General features: G+C 32.7%; 1 protein-coding gene across 5 annotated transcripts in view; it reads right to left on the bottom strand.

The window, feature by feature from the left end:
* Positions 1-23,916, bottom strand: part of trv (trivet) — a 341,295-nt gene that overhangs the window by 223,598 nt on the left and 93,781 nt on the right. The window contains exon 3 of one of the 5 annotated variants that reach the window (XM_073959929.1): positions 5,758-5,796. The exons of the other annotated variants lie outside the window; for them this stretch is intronic. Within the exon in view, the coding sequence (XP_073816030.1) occupies positions 5,758-5,796 (39 nt within the window). The remainder of the gene's footprint in view (positions 1-5,757; positions 5,797-23,916) is intronic. 5 annotated transcript variants of the gene reach the window in all.

Below are 23,916 nucleotides of genomic sequence, written 5' to 3'. Positions count from 1 at the left end.
AAACTATTCAACCTCTAAATAAAATCTGAATACCCCGAACGAAAAAGAGCAAAAATACACAGAAAAAAATACTGTATTATAAGAATAGCAGAGCTCCGATTTGCTCGTTTTTACTCGCGAGTGACGAGTTTTACAAGAAGTTTATCCTCCACTCTTTTGTTTTATTTGGGAGCACTCGCGACTACTCTTGGTTTAAAAATAAGAGTGCGAGTGAAAATACTCGAAATAGAGTACGAGTTTGCTCGAAGAGTAAAATCAAGTGAAAAAAAAATATTTGTTTTGCTGTTTGTGTGTTGTTGCGTGTGTAGTAGCTAAAAGGTTTTGATGTTTCTGTGGACTGAATATGGAAAGAGCAAGTTGTTCGGAAGTTCGGAGGAGGGTGGTCGGAGGTCCAGAGGAGGTTGTTCCGAAGTTCGGAGAGGGTGGTCGGTGGTCCAGAGGAGGTTGTTCCGAAGTTCGGAGAGGGTGGTCGGAGGTCCGGAGGAGGTTGTTCCGAAGTTCGGAGGAGGGTGGTCGGAGGTCCAGAGGAGGTTATTCCGAAGTTCGGAGAGGGTGGTAGGAGTTCCAGAGGAGGTTGTTCCGAAGTTCGGAGAGGGTGGTTGGAGGTCCAGAGGAGGTTGTTCCGAAGTTTGGAGAGGTTGGTCGGTCGGTCGGAGTTCGGCTTGTTCTTGAGGAATCTGGAAGTAAATTACAGCAAGTGCGGATAAACAATGTTGCTAAAATCTTCAAAATACGAAAAATTCGGAGGTAACATCGTATCGGGGCTATACAATCAAATGGACTTATGTTGACAAATTTTGTTGGAGATTTTTTCTATTTCGAGCAAAATATGCTGCTTAAATCAAAAAAATACCTTAAATCAGGAGGTACCGTTATCCGTGGACTTATGTTGACAATTTTTGTTAGAAATATTTTGAGACCAAATAATTCTGGTACAATCCTAAAAATTCCAACAATTCGGAGGTAACATTAGATGGCGGCTACATCAACGACGCACGTTGACAATTTTTGGGGGAGAAGTTTAGTGACCACCGGGAACCTTAAATATAATATTACAGAAAGTTCAATAGTTATATTGTTCATAAACTCATCAAAAACCGTTACAATTTTTGGTGGAGAAATTTTGTGACCACTGGGAACCTCTCAATTTATTTGTCAAGTATTGAAGTGGCGCCTAGTACTAACGAAGTTGAGTTGTGACAGTCGTATTAACTTGTACGAATCCAAGGCTTTGTTTCTGCGATTCGTTCGATTCCTGTAATCCGTTCGCTGGGCGTTATCGGTTTGCTTCCTGCGATCCGTTCACTTCAGCGATTTGTTCGCTTATGCGATTCATTCGCTTCAAGCTTCCGTTCCTGTGATCCGTTCACTTTCGAGATTTGTTCGCTTATGTGATTCATTCGCTTCAAGCTTAATACGATCGTCTCTTATCTTTCCAGGCGGAATTATCCTAATGACCCCAGCGAGGCGACTGATATACCTGTGTCAACTCCCCCTGTAGGTAGCGAGTATTAGACAACAAAAAACCGAGTATCAGTAACCCGATTACACCAAGCCGAGTCGCTTCAAACCGACTACACTAAACCGAGTAACATCAACCAGTCTACACCAAACCAAGCCGCTTCAAGAAGATTATACCAAGGCGGGTGTCATTGAACTACATCAAGTCAAGTTGCTTCAATCCGACTACCCCAAGCTGAGTATCAACAACACCACGACCACGCTGAGTGTCATCAACACGACTACACCAAGTCGGGTCGCTTCAACCCGCTTCCCCATTGCACCAAGCAGAGTCACTGCAACCCGACTTCAACAAGCCGAGTAACATCAACCAGACTACACCAAGCGGATTCGCTTCAACACGATTACACCAATGCCGTTGTCATTAAAACGACTACGCCATACTGAGTCGCTTCAACCCGACTACACCAGGCTGAGTATATACAACTCGACTACAGTAATTAGAGTGTCATCAACACGAGTACACGAAGCAGAGTTTCATCAGCAGGCCCACCTAATCCAAGTCATTTGACACGACTACTACATTCTAGTACCAACAGCTCTTTATAGCCGACCGTGCTTAATCCCCTACGTTTAGTAGATGTTTTCTCCTCGGTGGATGGCCCGTCCAACAAATCGATAAATGTCTTTCATTTCAAAATAATAGAGACGATATATTTAAGAATCCTGATAACTACACAACCGCTACAGAACTCGTGTCCAGTTTCATGGCAGCTATAAAAAAAACTATTGCCCATGAACATCCCTTGAAGGAAAAGGGGAGACTTTTGTCGTATCAATGAGCGCAGAGCCAAGTCTTAAAACACCACTTATAGAGAAAACATTCAGGAAATGTAAACCAAGCCTACGCATAGGGGTTTTTTGCCTATGTAGCATTCTGCGCTCAAGGCGGGCATGCTAACCATTGCACCACAGTGGCACCCAATGGCAGTTTTAATAAGTTGCTTAATATTTCGATGATGTTATAACACTTCCCCTACCATATAATGAAAACGCGAATATTTATCATCAGAAATGGTTTTACACTTTTTCATGCCCTCAAACTAATTTTCGAACACTTTTTCTACTTACATCGAGACCCTTCAACAGCATTTTATAGCGACGAAAATCGTTGACCACGCTTTTTTCTTCAGGTGCGGGAATAAAAAGTCCGTACTGTGTAATGTCCCATCGGTTTCACGTTTTGACTGGTCAAAAATGCGCTGGTTTGAGCGATGTGTGAAAACTTTCATTTTCATGGTGCACAGTGATTCGTCTTCTTTTGTTCGTTTTTCGAATTTCTCCGAAGACTTTAGATAAACAAAATATGCTGTACCATTATAATTAACCGTCCTACGTTGCTCAAGAGGAATAGTCGCCACCTGGCAAGATTTTCCGAAGAAACAGACGATCATGATTTGCGACCTGTGAAATTTTTAAAACGTCTATGGAAGCAACGCGATCGTATTTTTCAAAAAAAATCTTTACACCAATCGACACGAGTAAACCAATCGAAACTGTAAAGCAACACATAGTGTTGCTTAGGCCCGAAACTTATCTGGTAGCCATTGTATCCTCTACCGATAAACTGTATGTTCTCCTGAAGCGCTCGGACCGTTGCTCGCTGTATAAAATCCCCTGCTTTGCTATGGTCTAAGGTAAGATTTTTTAGGAATAATATTTTGGAAACAATTTCTTCGGAGTCTTTAGAATAAATTTAAATATCTGTCACACATATTTCAGGAAATACTGTCCAAATTGTATTTGTTGAACCTCAAACCCTCGATATATATAATTATTACCCAATCCGTGGCTGTATGATGCTCAAACAAGCTATCCTCTGTTGCTTTCAGGCGGACGTTTCATTTGCCCATACACATTCAAACAAAGAAGCAACAAATCACAGAACTCATACCCTCACACTTGTAACATGTGTGTGTGTGTGTTAAGTATTTGGGTGAATTGATTTATTTGATGTGTTCATATAATAAATATTTCAGATTTTTTCTCTTTTTTGCCTGTCATACCTTTTATTCTGCTACAGCCAGGCAGCTATAGATTTCTTCTTTGGCATGGCTTTTGTCTATTGAATAAAGTTTTCTATTTTTTTGTTTGGTTTCATTGAATGCTACCACAAAGAGAATATTGTTACGGGAAGTAGAAGTGGGGGAGTGAGTGAATTGTTATGCTATTATTTTATTTAGAGGCTTTCATCGTGTACTGACATAGGATTCATGTTCAACAAATTGAAATGATGATGAAATGCTATTTAGAGCCAAAGAACATACTTGACTGTTAAATGATTTAGTGGTGGTAACATGTCCACATTGCAAGGCAACCAATCTCCCTCCCCTTCGCTCTCCCCATCACCCAAATGACCCTGCCAACAAGAAGAAATTATTGTTTTCTTATAAGAAAAAAAAAATGTTACTATTTAAATTTAAAAGCATTTTTGTATTTTTTTTCCTTTGGCCTTAGTAAATTGTTTTGCTTCTTACACTGATTTGTGTGGAAAAAAGAGAAAAAAAAATCTTAAAGAAAACAATTTTCCTACCTAACAAGATGACTGAACCTTTTTTGTTGTTGTTGTTTCGTGTGCTTATAATGTTATTTATTTTAAAATTTGTTACAAAGCTTTTATACGATGCTCGTGGTGGCAGGGGATGGATGTTGATTTTGAAAATATCATTACATGACAAATAACAAATTTCTATACATAAACCAATTTCTTACCCTCGGGCATTACAAAGTGATTTTGTAAATTAAATTTAATTCTAAAATGTCTCAATTATTTATTCATTATTGAAACATGGCGAATGACTGGCTTAGTTTGGGTTTGTTTGTGAGGCTTTAGAAAATAATGAAAAAGAAAGAAAAAAGTAAAAAATAAAAAAAGACTCTTCGAGTGTACCATTAGCTTTGGGTGATGGGGATATTTTGTTGCGTTTAAAATATTAATTGCAAATGGACTTTATTAATATGGATGAGGAAATAGCGTCGCTAAAAAGGGAAAACTCCCGTTGCACAGTGGTTCCGCCCGTGGACAAAAATCGAAAAATTGATGGTGACAAATTTTATTGCGATTGAAATAAATATTCTCTAAACATATCAAATTTTTAAAATCCAGCCTTATTTTTGTAAATTTACAGCGGTTATACGCCAAGTTAAGTCGAAGAAGTTGTGATTTGTATGTAAGGCCATAAAATCGAAAAATACATCCGCAATGCATTCATAGGTTATGCGTAAAATTATAAAAAATTGGAGAGGTAAATGTGCAATTTTCAAAATTAAGCTTATAGGTGATGGCATTGGCAATGTTTTTACAAAAAAACAAATTCATAGTCCTTTTCTAACTTCATTAAAAATAAATTCTTAATAAATGACTTTTTCTGCTATTTTTAATATAATTACTATTAATTTATGGTGAGTTTTACTAATGTTGTGAGCATTTGTGAGTCTCGAAATTTTTTTTAGAATGCAGGGGAAAGTCTCTAGTTTACGATTAAAAAAAGTCCAGCTGTCCCCATCTGCCACCCGCTAAGTTATTCCTCTTACACCACGCCCGTAAAATCGTCAAAATTCCGAAATTCGGGAGGTACGTTTATATGGGGGCTATACCTAAACGTAGACCGACATTGACCATTTTTTGCATGGAGGTATTTGGTTCACTCAGAACTAAAAATGCCAAATTACAGCCAAATCAGGTGGAAAATTTTGCTAAAATTGTCAAAATACCGAAAATCTGAGGGTACATTTATATAGCGGCTATACCTAAACGTGGACCTACATTGCATATTTTTTGCAAGGATGTAGTTTATTCACTCAGAACTCAAAATGCAAAATAACATCCAAATCAGTTGGTTAATTTGGCCAAAATCGTCAAAATACTACAAATCGGGCGGTACCTTTCTATGGGAGCTATACCCAAATATGGACCTACATCCACTAAAAATCGTTTTCTATCTTTTTGGCTTGTTATAAACCTACGTTTAAAATTTGGAGGCGGTAGGTCGATTAGAACTATTTTTGGCACTCTATTCCATACAAGTGGGACCACTGTGCGTTGGTACCAGAAATTATTTTTTTCGTCGCTAAAAAAAACGGAAAACTCCCGTTCGTACCAGTAATTCATTTTTCTAATATTATATTAATGATAATTGAAATATTTCACAAGATCACTTTCCTAAAACTAGCTAAGCAATATTATTATTATATATGTTTGTGATATATTCCTTAAAACAATGTTGCCTTACTCACCATTGTTGTTATAAACAAAGTAATTATAGTTGAACATACCTGAAAAAAATAAATAAAAATTGTTTTTAATATAAAATATTGTATATGTGTATTTGTTTATTTATTTGGTAGAATTAATGCACTTCATTCTGGCTCCTTTACATCCATCCATTTTTTCACCTCCCGCTTTTTCATTTCTGTAATTTTTTATTTATTTTTTGTATATATTTATTTTATTTTATTTTATTTTTTTTTTTTTTATTTTATTCTATTTTTTTTTATTTTATTTTATTTTATTTTATTTTATTTTATTTTATTTTATTTTATTTTATTTTATTTTATTTTATTTTATTTTATTTTATTTTATTTTATTTTATTTTATTTTATTTTATTTTATTTTATTTTATTTTATTTTATTTTATTTTATTTTATTTTATTTTATTTTATTTTATTTTATTTTATTTTATTTTATTTTATTTTATTTTATTTTATTTTATTTTATTTTATTTTATTTTATTTTATTTTATTTTATTTTATTTATTTTATTTTATTTTATTTTATTTTATTTTATTTTATTTTATTTTATTTTATTTTATTTTATTTTATTTTATTTTATTTTATTTTATTTTATTTATTTATTATAAGCTATACAAAGACATGCATATAGTTAAACGTATCGAGATGCAACGATTGCGTTGGCTAGGCCATATCATGAGAATGAGCGATGATGAACCCGCTAAAAAGGCGTATGAATACATGCCACATGGCGGTGCACGCAGAATCGGCAGGCCTAAGCTTCGATGGAGCACACAAGTGGATGAAGAAATGGAAAGGCGCGGTATTCCAAAAAGTCAAGCGAAAAACAGAGAGGAATGGAGATCTTTTCTTAGTTCGGTCTATGGAACAAATGTTCTGTAATGGGCCAACTAAGTAAGTAAGTATTTATTTATTTATCTATCGATCTATCTATCTATCTATCTATCTATCTATCTATCTATCTATCTATCTATCTATCTATCTATCTATCTATCTATCTATCTATCTATCTATCTATCTATCTATCTATCTATCTATCTATCTATCTATCTATCTATCTATCTATCTATCTATCTATCTATCTATCTATCTATCTATCTATCTATCTATCTATCTATCTATCTATCTATCTATCTATCTATCTATCTATCTATCTATCTATCTATCTATCTATCTATCTATCTATCTATCTATCTATCTATCTATCTATCTATCTATCTATCTATCTATCTATCAATCTATCAATCTATCAATCTATCAATCTATCTATCTATCTATCTATCTATCTATCTATCTATCTATCTACCTACCTATTTGTTTATTTATTAAAACAAAAGTTCATATCCCTTCCTTGGATATAATCGTAAGCATTTCTGCCCTTCCTTGGTCATCCACTTGCCTTTTCAAATCAACCCCATATAAAAAACGTGACCTTAATTACAAATATGCTTAAAAAATTCAAATTCATTACATTACCTTTTGAAATTATATCCTTCAATTTCCAATAAAAGTTAACATAATTAACTTCAATAAAATTTGAATGTTTGTCACCTTGAAAATCGCTTTATTTGATTTGAAATGCATTTGATTTTATTGCATAGTTTTCCACACAAAAAGAACACATGCAAAAAAGGCAAACATTCAACGAATAAAATCAGTTTACAAATGAATACCTATTTGAACGATTGTACGATTGTCTGCAATATAGACCACAAACAAACAAATATACAGATATACTGACAGTGACATTTCGTTGTGAGTTTTTAATGAAATTGCAAATAGTTTGTTTTTTGTTCGCCATTCATTCGTATATATATATATATATATATATATATATATATATATATATATATATATATATATATATATAGTAAAACAGCAGGTGTAAAATGCATATGGTATTCCATGAATGTTACAACCTAAATACTATTCACAGGAAACAATATCTGTAGATCTGTGGCTTGCAAAACATTCGTTCATATGTATTTGACACTATATAAAAATACCATACCAAAGTTATATTTATTTCAGAAAAAAACCCCTCCAACAAAGAAAATCAAATTAAAAACAGAATACATTTGGTTACAAAGTGTTTGCATAGACATACACATAAACATACAAATGTTTGTATATAGTGGAAAAAGAAACAAATGTAACAAAATAAATTTCAATTAAAATTTTCGTTGATGACATTTATGTAAAATGTAATTTTTTATGTTGTTGTTTGTGAAAGGTCAAAAAGAGGGAGCGAAAGGTCTTTGAGTTTTGTAAATAAATATTAAAGTTTGCAAAAAATGACTTACTAGGTGGGGTCGATCATACAAAAATTTAGTTTAAAAGGAAAAAAACGACTGTATCAATTTCATAAGATAATTTTTTGTTATCACAAAGGTATAGAATGTATCACAAAATATAAGTGCCATGATTTTTTCGGAATACCCGGGCACATTCGCAATCATATCTATGACATAAATACAAACTGCTGGGAGATAATAGAGCTTTGTTAAACTCGCTATTTTCCCTTTAACGAATTTTTCCTACACATGTAGTTTTCGAGAAAATTGGGGCTGGCGTAGGTGTCTCAGTGGCAAAGCCGCCCAATATTACCATACGCTAGGGTGACCAAAAATATATTTTTTTCATTTAATCCAAAAATGGATTAACATTAATCCGTCCCCCTGAGCAATCTTTTTTCCAAGGTAATTTGTATAGATAATTCAGGTGATTGTTCTACGAAATCATTAGCGCGAAACAATTGACTACTGAAGCAATGATCAACCCATGTGTAAGAAATGCATGAACAGATTTTACGTAACCTGTTCCGGGTTTCAGACATCAGGACTAAATAAAGCTGCAGCCGATGCTACATCTAAGCGTCCAAGTTTTATTTCGAAAAATATATACAAATTAAAAGATATGGTCTTGCTGTACATGAAAATCACATGCGGACAAAACGATTTTGATAATAACGCGATTTACACATATTTTAATAATGCATATAAGTTAAAGCGGTTTATTTGTACTCTATTTCCGTTTAAGAAGTCTAATGATTTATTTCATCAACCCGATAAATTTCCTCAATGGGAAACCTTCTATGTGAATTTAGATAAAGCCAAATTCGCCCATTTTCTTGGGAGTTTCAAGAAAAATAAAAGAATTACTCCTATAGAATTTTTCCAATATTTTCAACTCTAGAATGCGTGTGAAAACTATTATTCCAAACCAAAGTTTGTTTTTTGTAACACAAATATATGCTTATTTTGGCTATAAATACTATCCTGATGATTATAAGTTTGGTCTCATTTGATTCCGCGTGGAGTCTTTATTTAAAACTGTTATTTTTTTGTAATTTTTTAAGGGTAAATGGACCTATATTTTCAAAAAATTCGGATTACATTTAAGATTTTGTCAATTTTTTGTAAATACCGCGAATGCTGAGTAACATTTTACAAATATTATGCAATCTACTTAATGACGTCACTTCATGATAACTTTTTAGTGACAATTGTGCTCAATAAAATAATTATCGTTTTTGTAATAATTTTTTTTAAAGCAGAAGTAAAACCGCGATAACATTTGTCCGCAACAACCAAAAATTTGCTCGCGAGCGGATTTGTACTGGGGAATTTTTTCTTAACCTATGTACCAAAAATCTTTAATGTAGCGCGAAAAGAAAAAAATCAATTTTTTGGAAATGGAATATGAAATAATTGGCAACATTTCCCATATACACTTTCATACGGGCAAAATGTGCCTCATCGAAATAATGGTTTTAGACCCCAAGTATGTTTGGACGAAAAGTGTTTCAGACAATTTGGAGTCGATTGAGCAATGCCCGTCCGTCTGTCTGTCTGGCTGGCTGGAGCGCACGATAACTCTCGAACGGATCAATCAATTCGATCCAAAATTTGACTTTCGTAATATTTTGTCAAAACTTAGTTTAAGTTCGAAGATGAGTTATATCGGTCCACTGCTTCCGGTACCTCCCCCACAAAAGTTCGAAAATGTTCAGAAAATTTGTACGTACGATAACTCTTGAAGGGAGTAACCGATTTGGTTCATACTTTGAAAATCGTGAAAAGTAATGTGTAATGTAATGTGTAATGAACTTAGATGAGTTTCCAATATAGACTCAATCGGTCCACTCCTTCGGGTACCTCCCACACAAAATTTGGGATAAGTTCAGTTAAGGACCTGCTCAAGAATCGCTTTGATTTTTGTTTTAGCAACTTGTATTCACTGCCCCCTATACGACGGTACAAGTTTCATCAGGGGCAAAATCACACTTCCTGAGAAAATAGCCCCAAAGTTGCAAAAAAAACCCTATGACACCGTGTGAGGTGGTTGGAGCGCAAGATAACTCTCGAATGGATCTGCCGATTCGGTCCAAAATTTGGCCTTAGTAATATTTTGTCCAAACATCGAAGATAAGCCATATCGGTCCACTCCTTCAGGTACCTCCCCCACAAAAGTTCAAAAATGTTCGGAAATATTGTTCGTACGTTAACTCTTGAAGGGAGTGGCCGAATTGGTACATACTTAAGATCAGGTTCAAATATGAACTGTATTTGTCCACTCCATCCGGTACCTCCCACACAAAATTTCGGATAAGTTCACTTTAAGACCTGCAATCGAATCACATTGATTTTTGTTGAAGCAACTTGCGTTCGCTGCCTTAATCACGATCATAAAATTTTTTCAGGGGCAAGTCCATACTTCTTGAGCAAACAGCCCGATGGGTGTAAAAAACCCCTATGGCAACATATGTAGTGGCTGGAGATCCACTTCCATAATGGTCGATGTCGATCCATTCCTTTAAGTATCTCCTCCGCAAAACTTTTGATTTTTAATCCTAATCAACATTTTTGTCGGTTCATACATCCAAAATTTTTAAAACCCCCTAAATACATACGTTTTTGGGAAAAAAATGTTTCAATATACACAGGCTGAGGGTATATCTCTGTCAGCAACGCTGACTGATACTTTTTTACTTGTTTTATTTTATTTTATTTTATTTTATTTTATTTTATTTTATTTTATTTTATTTTATTTTATTTTATTTTATTTTATTTTATTTTATTTTATTTTATTTTATTTTATTTTATTTTATTTTATTTTATTTTATTTTATTTTATTTTATTTTATTTTATTTTATTTTATTTTATTTTATTTTATTTTATTTTATTTTATTTTATTTTATTTTATTTTATTTTATTTTATTTTATTTTATTTTATTTTATTTTATTTTATTTTATTTTATTTTATTTTATTTTATTTTATTTTATTTTATTTTATTTTATTTTATTTTATTTTATTTTATTTTATTTTATTTTATTTTATTTTATTTTATTTTATTTTATTTTATTTTATTTTATTTTATTTTATTTTATTTTATTTTATTTTATTTTATTTTATTTTATTTTATTTTATTTTATTTTATTTTATTTTATTTTATTTTATTTTATTTTATTTTATTTTATTTTATTTTATTTTATTTTATTTTATTTTATTTTATTTTATTTTATTTTATTTTATTTTATTTTATTTTATTTTATTTTATTTTATTTTATTTTATTTTATTTTATTTTATTTTATTTTATTTTATTTTATTTTATTTTATTTTATTTTATTTTATTTTATTTTATTTTATTTTATTTTATTTTATTTTATTTTATTTTATTTTATTTTATTTTATTTTATTTTATTTTATTTTATTTTATTTTATTTTATTTTATTTTATTTTATTTTATTTTATTTTATTTTATTTTATTTTATTTTATTTTATTTTATTTTATTTTATTTTATTTTATTTTATTTTATTTTATTTTATTTTATTTTATTTTATTTTATTTTATTTTATTTTATTTTATTTTATTTTATTTTATTTTATTTTATTTTATTTTATTTTATTTTATTTTATTTTATTTTATTTTATTTTATTTTATTTTATTTTATTTTATTTTATTTTATTTTATTTTATTTTATTTTATTTTATTTTATTTTATTTTATTTTATTTTATTTTATTTTATTTTATTTTATTTTATTTTATTTTATTTTATTTTATTTTATTTTATTTTATTTTATTTTATTTTATTTTATTTTATTTTATTTTATTTTATTTTATTTTATTTTATTTTATTTTATTTTATTTTATTTTATTTTATTTTATTTTATTTTATTTTATTTTATTTTATTATACCCTCCATCCTAATTCCGTTTGTAACACATCGAAATATTCATCGGAGCTTTGTAATTTGGTATAGAAGTTTCTGTTACTCCTAGGATGTTTGGTATTTGCAAATGGGCTATATCGGTCCACGTCTTGATATAGCCCCCATAGAACTGTACCACCCGATTTTCGGTATTTTGAAGGTTTTAGCCTCATTATCACACCGAAATGTCTTCGTTGTCTTCTTTGGGGGTATAAAACTTTACACCTGAAATTTGAAGGTATAGGTCGACGTTTCGATATAGCCCCCATAGAACGGTACCTCCCGATTTTCGTAATTCTGAAGGTTGTGGCTGGAACTGGCTGAAATTTAGTACTTAGTCTTCGGTGGAGTTATAAAACTTTCCCCCAGAATTTTGTTGGTATGGGTCCACGCCTCCATATAGCCCCCATAGAACGTACCTCCAGATTTCCAGTACTTTAAAGGTTGTGGCCTCAATATTCCACCGTAATGGCTGAAAGTTGGTATTATGTCTTCATTTGGGGTACTAAACGTTCTATATGAAAGTTGTCGGTAAAGGTCCTCGCCTTCTTATAGCCCCCATAGAACGGTACCTCCAGATTTCCAGTATTTTTAAGGTTGTGGCCTCAATATTCTACCGAAATGGCTGAAAGTTAGTGTTTAGTCTTCATTTGGAATATAAAATATTCCATATGGAATTTGTCGGTATAGGTCTACGCCTTCATGTAGCCGGTACCTGCCGATTTTCGGTATTTTTAGGGTTATGGCCTCAAAATTGCTCCGAAATACCTGAAATTTGGTATTAAGTCTTCGTGAGAGGTACAAAACATTCCTAACCGGAAATTTTTCAGTACTGGTCTACGCCTTAATATAGCCCCCATAGAACGGTACCCCCTGATTTTCGGTATTTTGAAGGTTATGGCCACAATAATCCATCGAAATGGCTTGGCCTCCATATTCCAGCGAAATGGCTGAAATTTTGTATTTAGTCTTCGTTAGTGGTATAAAACTTTCCACCTGAAATTTGTCCGTACGGATCTACGCCTTCATATAGCCCCCATAGAACGGTACCTCCAGATTTTCGGTATTTTTAAGGTTGTGTCCACAACAACCCATCGAAATGACTGAAATTTAGTATTTAGTCAAAGTTGAAGGTAAAAACATTTCCGATTGAAGTTCGTCTGCATAGGTTCACGTTTCGATACAGCCCTCAAAGGACGATACCTCCCGATTTTCATGATTCTGAAGGTTGTAACATCAATATACCACCGGAAGATAAATATGAGTATAGGTCCGCGTCTTTCTATATCCGCCATAGCAGCGTACCTCTTGATTATCTTGGCGAAATATCGGAAATTTGGTATTTAGTCTTCTTCGAGTCTAAAAACTTTCCGCTAGAAATTTGTCGGTATATATCTAAGTTTTGATATAGCCCCATAAAACGGTTCCTCCCGAATTTCGGTATTTTGAAGGTTAGCCACATTGTTTTACCGAAATTTCTGAAATTCGGTATTTAGTCTTCTTCATAAACGAAGGGAAACTAATTGTTCCATTTTGCTTCAATACAGCCGTGCTGGAGTTCGGACTGGCCGAACTTAGCGCCGTTCTTACTTGTTTTTTATATTTTTAACAAAAAACGCGCGTGCCGACGGCGAGCTTTGAGCACACAATCCCAGGATTTGTAGTCGGGCACACACGCTATGTGCCAGCGGATTCGAATATTTGCTGGGTAATTATATTATCCCACAAAATGTAAAAAAAAACTTAGCGTATTGTTCTGAGCGTCCACAATTAGATAAGATTCCATTAATCAATTTATTACTTGATGTATCAATTAAATTATTTATTTATGTAAAAAAATTTCATATGCACAGCTTTTCCAGTTCCTTTTTCAATTTCCGATCTCACCGTAATACACCACAAGTAACACCCTATGTATTAGATTCTTTGTAAGTGGACCTCTACTTTAAATCTGAGGCCAATGGTTATAACTTGCATTATGTATTCTCTTCACATCTCAAATCAAAGAACTAATTCATATGTCCATTAATCCATTAATTTCAAATTTTATAAGTATTTATTCTCAAATACACAGACGATTCTTTGCCTTGATCTTCATAGCCCCTGACTCTCAAAAATATATTCTCATTTAACTTCAAAAACTACGTCAATGTAGACACGCTCCTCATTTAATGTTTTTTTTTTTTGTTTGACAGATAAATATTAGTTCATCTAATAAAAGAAGTTTTTGTTTAAAACTTTAACAGCATCCCAAAACATAACAGCAGCAGCAACACGTCTCACTTTCAAACCCCCGCACACACACACTAATTAGTTAGACATGGATTTTGAACATGAATAAAACATAACTAAATAAACTAAAAACAAAAACAGCAACAACAACAACAACTATTGCGAAATTTGATGTTCACAAAAGTAAACGGAACAGCAGAAGAACATTGCAAAAGCTAAGAGTATACCGCAAAAACTTTTCCTTTTTGCTCACAAAACCCACACGCAGCACTCACTTACACACAGGAACATACTTCAAAATTAACAAAATTCTAACAACCGCAAAATGTATTCCAAAACCAAACGAAAAATATATAAGTTTTGTGCCCAAACAATTGCAATCAACTCACATTTCGTAAAATGAAATGAAATTCCCAAAAAATAAAAAATCTCAAGCAAAAAAATAAATTTCAAAATGTTATTGAACATGGGAATTCTCCTCGCACACCCCTCAGTCTAAGGAAGTAAAAATACAAACAATAATAAAGTGGTTAAAATTACGACAAATATTTTTTAAATTAAAAAATACTTTTCCATTAAAATGCCAAAATAAAAAGCATGTACCCTGTAAAACACAAACAACATAACACGTGCCTAGCTTAATATACACATGCGTTCTCTAACCAGACTCCTAGAAACAAAAAAATGTTGTGCAAAAACAAAAAGCTAGCTGTGGTTCTAACGAAGGCAACCCTCGTGCTGTTCGTGTTGTTGTTGCTGCGGCATTGCATTGCTTTTTCTCAGTCAATAGAGCGCGCTAAAATGTGTTAGTTGCCCCTAAGAAGCGCGGGAGCAGTAGTTAGTGAACCAAACGAAGCAACAAAAACAAAAACACAAACATAACGAATAAAAGGGTTGGGTAAACGAACGAATGAATGTTGCCTCTTGTTTTCCAGCTAAAGTTTATATGTTCGCTCGTTCGTTTATGCTTCCTCTTCTTCTCCTTCTTATTCCACTACTTGAATATTTTTTATCCCGCTTCTTTACACATGGGACCAAGATTCTGCCCAGTAGTGGCAGTAGTTGCAAACGCTTCTGTAACTGTTGTTGCAACAAGCGCACTTCAAGCATCGGCTTTTGGAATTTTTCGTCAGCTTCCGGTTTTACTAGTCTATACTATAGTTGTACATGTATATAAAGTGAAACACACAAATATATAAACAAACAAAAAATCATTGTATACTAAGGAGCTGTAGCATGTGTTGGTATGCACCACTTTTGTTGTTGTTGTCATTCTATACTAGAGATAGTCATCGTCATAGTTTTCGTCTTCGTCATCGTCATCATCATCATCGACACCATCACCGTTGCCTTCGTTGTGGCATTCGTTGCACTCACTCATACCCAACACCAACAACAAGCGAAATCCTTAACGAACTACTCAAACGCCCTCTACAAGTATGTAGCGAATTTATGCGGATGTAAATGATTTTTAATACATATACATTCTTACACACATGGAAATATTTTATATATAAAAAATATGTATATACATACATATGTATTTATGAAGTAAACATATAGTGTTGGAGAAGAAGGAAATGAAAATAAATGTTTATTTTTCTCATTTCATCTAAAACTTTAAGAAACAAAATTCCTTGAGAATTGATAGCGGCAAATATTATGAGTTACATGTATTTGTTTCTTTCTTTTTCTATATATACTTGAATAGGGTTGCCCTTGTAACAGGTGATAATAGCTTGTGGTCAATAAATGAATGTGTAATATATCAATAACTGATATATTAGTTTGACTGTTTTTGCTTATATAGTTTCTAAAGTTTCTGGTCCTCAAGTGATGCATAATTCTAATTTTTTGTCATGAGAGTATACTATTGCGTGTATTGGCTTACACAATTTTGCATCTGTGTCGATCCGTATTTTAAACACTATCGTAATCAACTCACACAAGGGAAACGGTGGCTCTTCCCTCATTTAATTTTTTCATGGTTTTTAAAAAACAATTTAAATAAAACGGGATTTCGTAGGCAAAAAAAAAATGGAAGTTTGGACTTAAATTTTTAGCTGTTCATGGATTATACATACCATAATCAGTGCCTAATCATAACTCGGTCAGATGCAATTGACCCAGCCAACACAATCGATAATCCTTTATATTTTATACGAACACCACTTGAAGCAGGGACGTACGCATGTGGCATAAGGTCAACCGAAAATGAAAATTTTTCATAAAAATTTTTAACATTCTTCTTTAAAAATGTTCTAGTGGCCCCCACCGAAATTAATTAAACACATGGACTAAGCTACACCTTTGTTCGGGAGGTATATATGTATCCATATGAAAGAGTAGCCCCAAATAGTGAGACATTGTGGGACCCATATCTCAGAAAGTAATGGTTTTTCATAGAACGGTTCGTCCTTGTGATCATGGCACCGAAGCAGGATCACAAAGCTTTTAATATGTTAATTTCCTAACTTGAAAAAGTTTAAGCTTTGGCGTCGAAGCGTGAGTATGTCGGAAATTAGAGCAGATAGGAGAAATCCGACCAAAATTCTGAAAGAGCATACCAGAAACCCTAGAAACCACCTGTATCTCAAAAAGTCAAAAATGGCGTATGGAACACTTAAGCATGACATTTAACGACTGACGATACGCATCAAACGAAAATGCATGAAACTACTTTCAAGCCGGTAGGGAAAGAATCAAAATCGGGGGTGGCCTATTATATTCCCGGAGGTGATATGCAAAATATATGTATATCGGATATATATACAAATTTGAACCTATTTATACCCTCAGCATTTATGCTAACGAGGGTATATACACTTTCATACGAGCAAAATGTGCCTCATCGAAAAAATTGTTTTAGACCCCAAGTATGTTTGGACGAAATCTGTTTCAAACAATTTGGAGACTGTCTGTCTGGCTGGAGCGCATGATAACTCTCGAACGGATCATCCGATTATGTCCAAAATTTGGCTTTCGTAATATTTTGTCCAAACTTTTAAGTTCGAAGATGGGCTATTTCGGTCCACTCCTGCCGGTACCTCCCCCACAAAAGTTCGAAAATGTTCGGAAAATATATGCGCACGATAACTCTTGAAGTCCATACTTTGCATATCGTAAAATTTCTAGCGGACTTAGATGAGGTTCCAATATGGAGACAATCGGTCCACTCCTTTCGGAAAAGTGTAGTTTAGGATCTGCTCTCGAATCTCTTTGATTTTTGCTGTAGCAACTTGTATTCACTGCCCCCTATACGACGGTACAATTTTCATTAGGGGCAAGTTCATACTTCCTGAGAAAATCGCCTGAAAGTTGCAAAAAAAGGCCCACCGTGTGTGGTGGTTGGAGCGCAAGATAACTCTCGTACGGATCTGCCAATTCGGTCCAAAATTTGGCCTTCATCATATTTTGTCCAAACTTAATTAAGTTCGATGATAAGCTACATCGGTCCACTCCTTCAGGTACCTCCCCCACAAAAGTTCAAAAATGTTCGGACAAATTGTGCGCACGATAACTCTTGAATGGAGTGACCGATTTGGTCCATGCTTTACACATCCTAATATGTCTACAAGATATAGAGCAGGTTTGAATATGAACTATATTTGTCTACTCCTTCGGGTACCTCCCACACAAAATTTCAGATAAATTTACTTTAAGGCAATCGAAAAGATATGACCCCCAAAATATGATCAACTTCCATAATGGACTATGTCGGTCCATTCCTTCAAGTACCTCCATTTTTGTCGGCAAGTTCAAATGTCCAAAAAGCCACAACATTCTGAAAAGACCATAAGTACATTCGCTTTGTCCGTAGATGAAAGTTTCAATTCAAAGTCGACTGATATTTTTTTACTTGTTCTATATAATACGGCACTTTCATTTCTAGACCAAATTCCGTCATATATTCCAAATTTCATTGAAATCGTATATATATCGTGTTTGGTGCGTCAAATACATGAAATCGGCCACAAATGTGTATGGGTGCTATATTCATCAGCCAGTTCAGTCTTGTATATTCTTTAACCAGAAAATCTCCCTTCTTTCTTTGATGGGTATTCCTAAAATTTTCCATTTGATAATTTTTTGGATGAGTTAGTATTTATTATTTCTCATCATGTGCCCAAAATATGAGATTTTCCGATTTTTTATTGTTTTAATCAGCTGTCGATCCACGTTCATTTTTTTAAGACTTTATTCTTAGTTACTCTATATTCTATCTCAATCGATTACAATATAATTTGTCAAATTTATTTTTAGACCAAATTCCGCCACACATTTTAAATTTCATCAAAATTGGATAACATTGCGTTTTTGGTGCTCCAAACACACAAAATCGCCCGAAAATATATATTTCCCTATATCCAAATCTGAACCTATTCTCACCAAAAGCAATAGTGTTCTTCCTACGGCAAACAAAATTATTATCCCATATTTTTAACCGAATCGGACAATAAGTGCGACCTGTACGTTGGAAACGGACGGACAACCTTAAATCGACTAAAAAATTGATGCTATCTATATCCTCAAAAGAAACTATGAGTCTATCCTGTTTCCTTATGGAAAGACTAATAGACAAAGACATAATACAAATAATGACCGAAAGCTTAAAATGAGAAGTGATTTTTTAACAGATTTCTGTTTGCGACTTTTCGGTTACATCAAGCCATTGACATTTATTCTGAAACATACCTATTACTGAGTGAGGTAAAAATTGTGGAGGTATTAATCGGTAATTTTTTTTTTCATTTTCCAAATTAAAATTTTTACTATCTCTACTTATGTGTTTGGCGCCAAATTTTTTATGAACGAAAGTTGGCAACACTGTAAGCTTCTACATCCAATGCCTTTGTTGTTGCAGTCATCGGTTTTTCTTCTTATATACTGAAGTGTAAATGAAATGAACATTAGGTTGGCTATAGGGGAAAATAAAAATGTAAATAAAATACATAATTGCTGATATTTAAAAACAAACGTTTCATGGTGCGTATCAACAACAAATGGCGACAAGAGCAGGAAACTGTATATAGTATACGTCACAATGTACACTTGCGAAGTGGCCAGAAAATGCATGAATAAAATATGAAAAAAAAAAACGGTATCGTATGGATAGGTCGGAAGGGATTTCCTACATATCAAAGATTGGTAATAAATTTCGCTATCCTTATGTATACTGCCTGAAGTCAAGTCCCAGGCAAGACATCAAACATTTGTCTTCAGAAGAATGTGCATTGTTCAACAACGTTAAGATACTCGTGTGCGCACAAATTCTTCTGCGCATTTTGTAAAACAAGATACGCAAATTGGAAAATTGTTGATGAGTTTTGTTTTGTCAGATAAAGTTTTGATCTTCTGGCCTAGATAAGGTCACAGGACTAAACAATGATTTTAATAAAAATAAAAATAAAATAATTAATAAAAAACGTAGCTATTTTCTTTCAAACATGTAAAAAAGAGTATGTAAAGTATTATATTTGCTAAAATAATAAACTCAAAACCTATAGTTAGTGCCCCAGAATTTATAAAATATCATGGAATTCCATAATTATACCCTCAGCCTTTAGGCTTACAAGAGTATATGGGGATTTCTGAGTGAAATCGGACACTTTTTTAAAATGAGGTTTTTGATTTCCTATATTTTTTGCTGTGGTGGTGCTGCTCATCAGCAAAACATTTTAGTTTACTCGTATTTTCAGAATTTTTTGGACCAACGCTTCCAGAAATATCTCGCCTTGAAAATGTCGAACTCTGTAAAAATTATATGCAAAGAAATGCTCATAACTTCTTTAATATTGGTCCAATTTGAAAAAATCTATTTTTGTATATGTTATAGTTATATGAGCTTTTTAATAAAAAATATAAACAACTTTTGCACAGTGGGCTAGGATACGATTTTCGAGATTTAATATTTAATATCAAATTTTAACCCACTTAGCGCCGAGAATTTTTTTTGCGAAAAAACTTAACATTTTGTATGAAAATTATATTTTTGGGACTTTCTAAGCATTTCTTAAAAAAAAATAACTTTTTTCTCTAAAACGAATAGTTTTCCTGCAATCGGGCCTTCTTTTAAAAGTACCGAAAATTTTGAAGGGTGATATAGGTGTATTCTTACATGTCAATCTCTTGGTTTTTTATTGAGAAAATACTTTTACTACATCCCTAACAAATCCCTGAAGTTATATGAATGTAACATTTTAGATTAAATTTTTATCGCATATTTGAAATTTTCATCAAAAGTCGAAAATTGCAAAAAAGTCGATTTTTTTGAGTTCCTTGCGTTTTAGGCCGATTGCGTGGAAATGCATGGATCAAATGAAATCCTTTAAGCAGGGAATGACATATAATAGACATTACTATAACCAAATGCAAAAAACCCCACAAAAATATGCGAAAAACCCGAGTTTTATGTCAATTTTTGCAACCATTTTTGGTGGCGTTTAAACGGCCAGTGGATTTAAGTGGGTTAACAATGATTGACCCCTTCGATTTTCTTGATTTTTTTTCTGTATTAAACTACAAAAATTTTAAGTCCTAATGATTACTATATTTTATTATTTTTTTAAAATTTGTCAATACAATTTTTCCTTTATACCAGTGTGAAACAATTAAAAAAAAAAACAACAAAACAAATGTTTAAAAATGTAATTTAGTATTTTTTTGGTAAAATAACAAATATTTCATACTGGTATAAAGGAAAAATTGTATTGACAATTTAAAAAAAAAAAATAATAAATTAAATATAATTTAAAAAATTAAGTTTCAGTGTTTTTTTAGAAATGCACTTAAAACTAGGAAATAATTTGTCTCTTAGCCTCAATTTACCCCGAAAATTTAGTTAAAACTTTAAAATGCCTGAAATCGTGTAGTACCGTTATATAAAGGCTATACCAAAACCTGCACTTATGTCCATAATTTTTGGTGGAGAAGTTTCTGAGTGGAGAAGTTTCTGTACCATTAGGGACTCAAAATGACAAGTTACAGCCAATTCGGCCTCAAAATGAAGATAAAATGCTCATAATACTTGAAATTGGTTGGTACCGCTATAAGGGGCTTATACCAAAACCTGGACCTATGTTCACAATTTTTGGTGGGGAAATGTCTGTATCATTGGAAATGCCAAATGACAGCTCAAAATACCTGAAATCGGGTGGTACCGCTATATGGGGGCTGTAGGAAAAATTGGGCCCATATTCATGTATTGTCATCCAAATATGAAAAGTGTGCAAAGTTTCGGTTCGATTGGTCAACTGCAACTGTGTGGAAAATGAGTTACCAGATTTGAAATGCAATTTAAATAAAACACCGTAAAAACACTGTAAAAATGGTAAAAATGGACCAATCTTTGTTTTAATTTCATATTCATGTATTGTCATCCAAATCTGAAAAGTGTGCAAAGGTTTAGTCTGATTGGTCAACTGCAACTGTGTCAAAATTGAGTTACCAGATTTGAAATGCAATTTAAATAAAACACCGTAAAAACACTGTAAAAATGGTAAAAATGGACCAATATTGGTTTTGATTTCATATTTATTTATTGTAATCCAAATCTGAAAAGTGTGCAATGTTTTAGTCCAATTGGTCAACTGCAACTGTGTCAAAATTGAGTTACCAGATTTGAAATTCTTTTTAAATAAAAGACCATTAAAACACTATAAAATGGACCAATATTGGTTGTGATTCCATATTCATGTATTGTCATCTAAATCTGAAAAGTGTACAAAGTCTCAGTTCGATTGGTCAACTGCAACTGTGTTAAAAATGAGTTACCAGATTTGAACTAAACGGACCAAAGCAAGTTAAATAAAACACTGTAAAAATAGTAATCATTCGAATCCCACTACCAAATAGGACTTAAAATTTTTGTAATTGATCGTAGTTTAATACCAAAAAAAAAAATCAGTTATATTTCTTCCAGACATATATAAATTTCAAACATGGGTTATATCAGTCTAGAGCATCGGTTACCTGCCCCGCAATATTTCAAAATTTTTAGCAAATAATACATTAATTTAATAATATAATTTATAATTTAAAGACAATTACACTTTAAGGCATCGTTTAGAAAATTTTCACAGTGTGGTTTCCTCGCTGCGGTGCAATTTTTTCGGGTTGAAATCCATACCGAGATAATGGACCAAAAGCTCTAAAGACTCTCTTCGACGCCAACTGACATGACTGATGAGAATCATATTATACAAATCTGATTTAGATGAAACTTTTCACATCGAAAAATGGCTTCCAAATGTACATCAAATTTGAAAAAGGTTGCCATAGAGACCTTTTTGAAATTTGAAGTACATTTGGAAGCCATTTTTCGATCATCTTCGGGTACCTCCTTCACAAAACTTCGACATATTCAGCATCTAAGCAAAGAGAACCCATTTCATCGAAGATAATCCTTGTGGTCATGTTTACAGCGACATAAGCAAGCCTATGCTTCCCCTCAGGGACGTACGCAGGATTTCATTTCGGGGGGGGGCCCAACTTGACCAAAAATCATGAAAATTGAAAATGGTGTGTAGGGTTACGTAAAGCTTTTTTAAGGTTTAGCTGTTGATTTTATATGAAATATTGACACAAAGTATAAAAATTCAGTAGAGAAAGATCACAATATTTAGGATACAATTTTAACTTTTTACAGAGTATTAAATATAAGTTAAATATAAGATATTTAGAATCGAAATTGAAACCACGTTTGGTATAGTCGCCATATAAAAGTTGCGCCCCGTTTTCAGTATTTTGGACCTATATGATTAAAAATATAGGTCAACGTTATGGTATATCCCAGCATTTTAAAAGTACAGAGAATTGCCATTATTTCTGCTATCGCAAGATTTTCAGTATTTCAAAGCTCTTATTCTAATTTTTAGAATATCAGCTGTAATACAGATTTTGGGATTCCTTTCTGTGAAAGAGCCTCCATGCAGAAAGTGGTTAAAATATATCCACGTTTTAATCCAATCCCTACTTAACTATATTCGCGAGTAGGACGAATTGAGTTATACAGGAGTTATAGGGTATAGGGGTATAGTTCGACCCGAACATAACGCCTCATTTTTTTAATTACATATCGAAATACCCATACGACTTCTATAAAGGAGAATAACACGTATCTGCGAGCACAGATTGGACTTCTATGTCGATAACCTAAGAATAAACTATTCTTTAATGCCATAAAAACGCCAAATTTGATTAATTAAAAACTTTAGAAATTTAAAAACGGACGATACAGACTACGATTCATAGACTCCAAATCCTTTTCAGAGTACTGTTTGAGACTACAAAACTCATGTTTGGACTAAGCCACAGCATGGTCGATCAAATATCTCAGAAACCAATTGGCAAACTCTAGCTAAGTCGTGACAAAATAATATAAGTCGAAAATTTTCATGATTGTTGTTCCGGCTGCATTCTTTACTTTTGGTATAATGTTAAAGAACGACTTAACTAACTTTAATTGAAAGGTGCTTACACTTGGGAAGTTTTTGCAGTTTCGGAAACTACAATGTTCATAGATGAGAAAAATCCAAAAACAAGAAAAAAAATCGCTGGATGGATTATTAAATAAATCGCGGTCAAAGTTCACATATTTAGGTGTCTTTTAGGTTTTCATGGTTTTGCTTGGAAATTGCAAGTCCTATCGTAATGGGACTAAAAATGTTGTAGCTGTAAAAATTCTCTACACGATTGGCC

This window comes from Musca autumnalis, unplaced genomic scaffold (genome assembly GCF_047663935.1).
Source record: "Musca autumnalis isolate F117 unplaced genomic scaffold, ASM4766393v1 scaffold_1, whole genome shotgun sequence".
Lineage (NCBI taxonomy): Eukaryota > Metazoa > Arthropoda > Insecta > Diptera > Muscidae > Musca > Musca autumnalis.
Note: the sequence above shows the minus strand (reverse complement) of the source record. Positions and strands in the feature narration are given on the sequence as shown.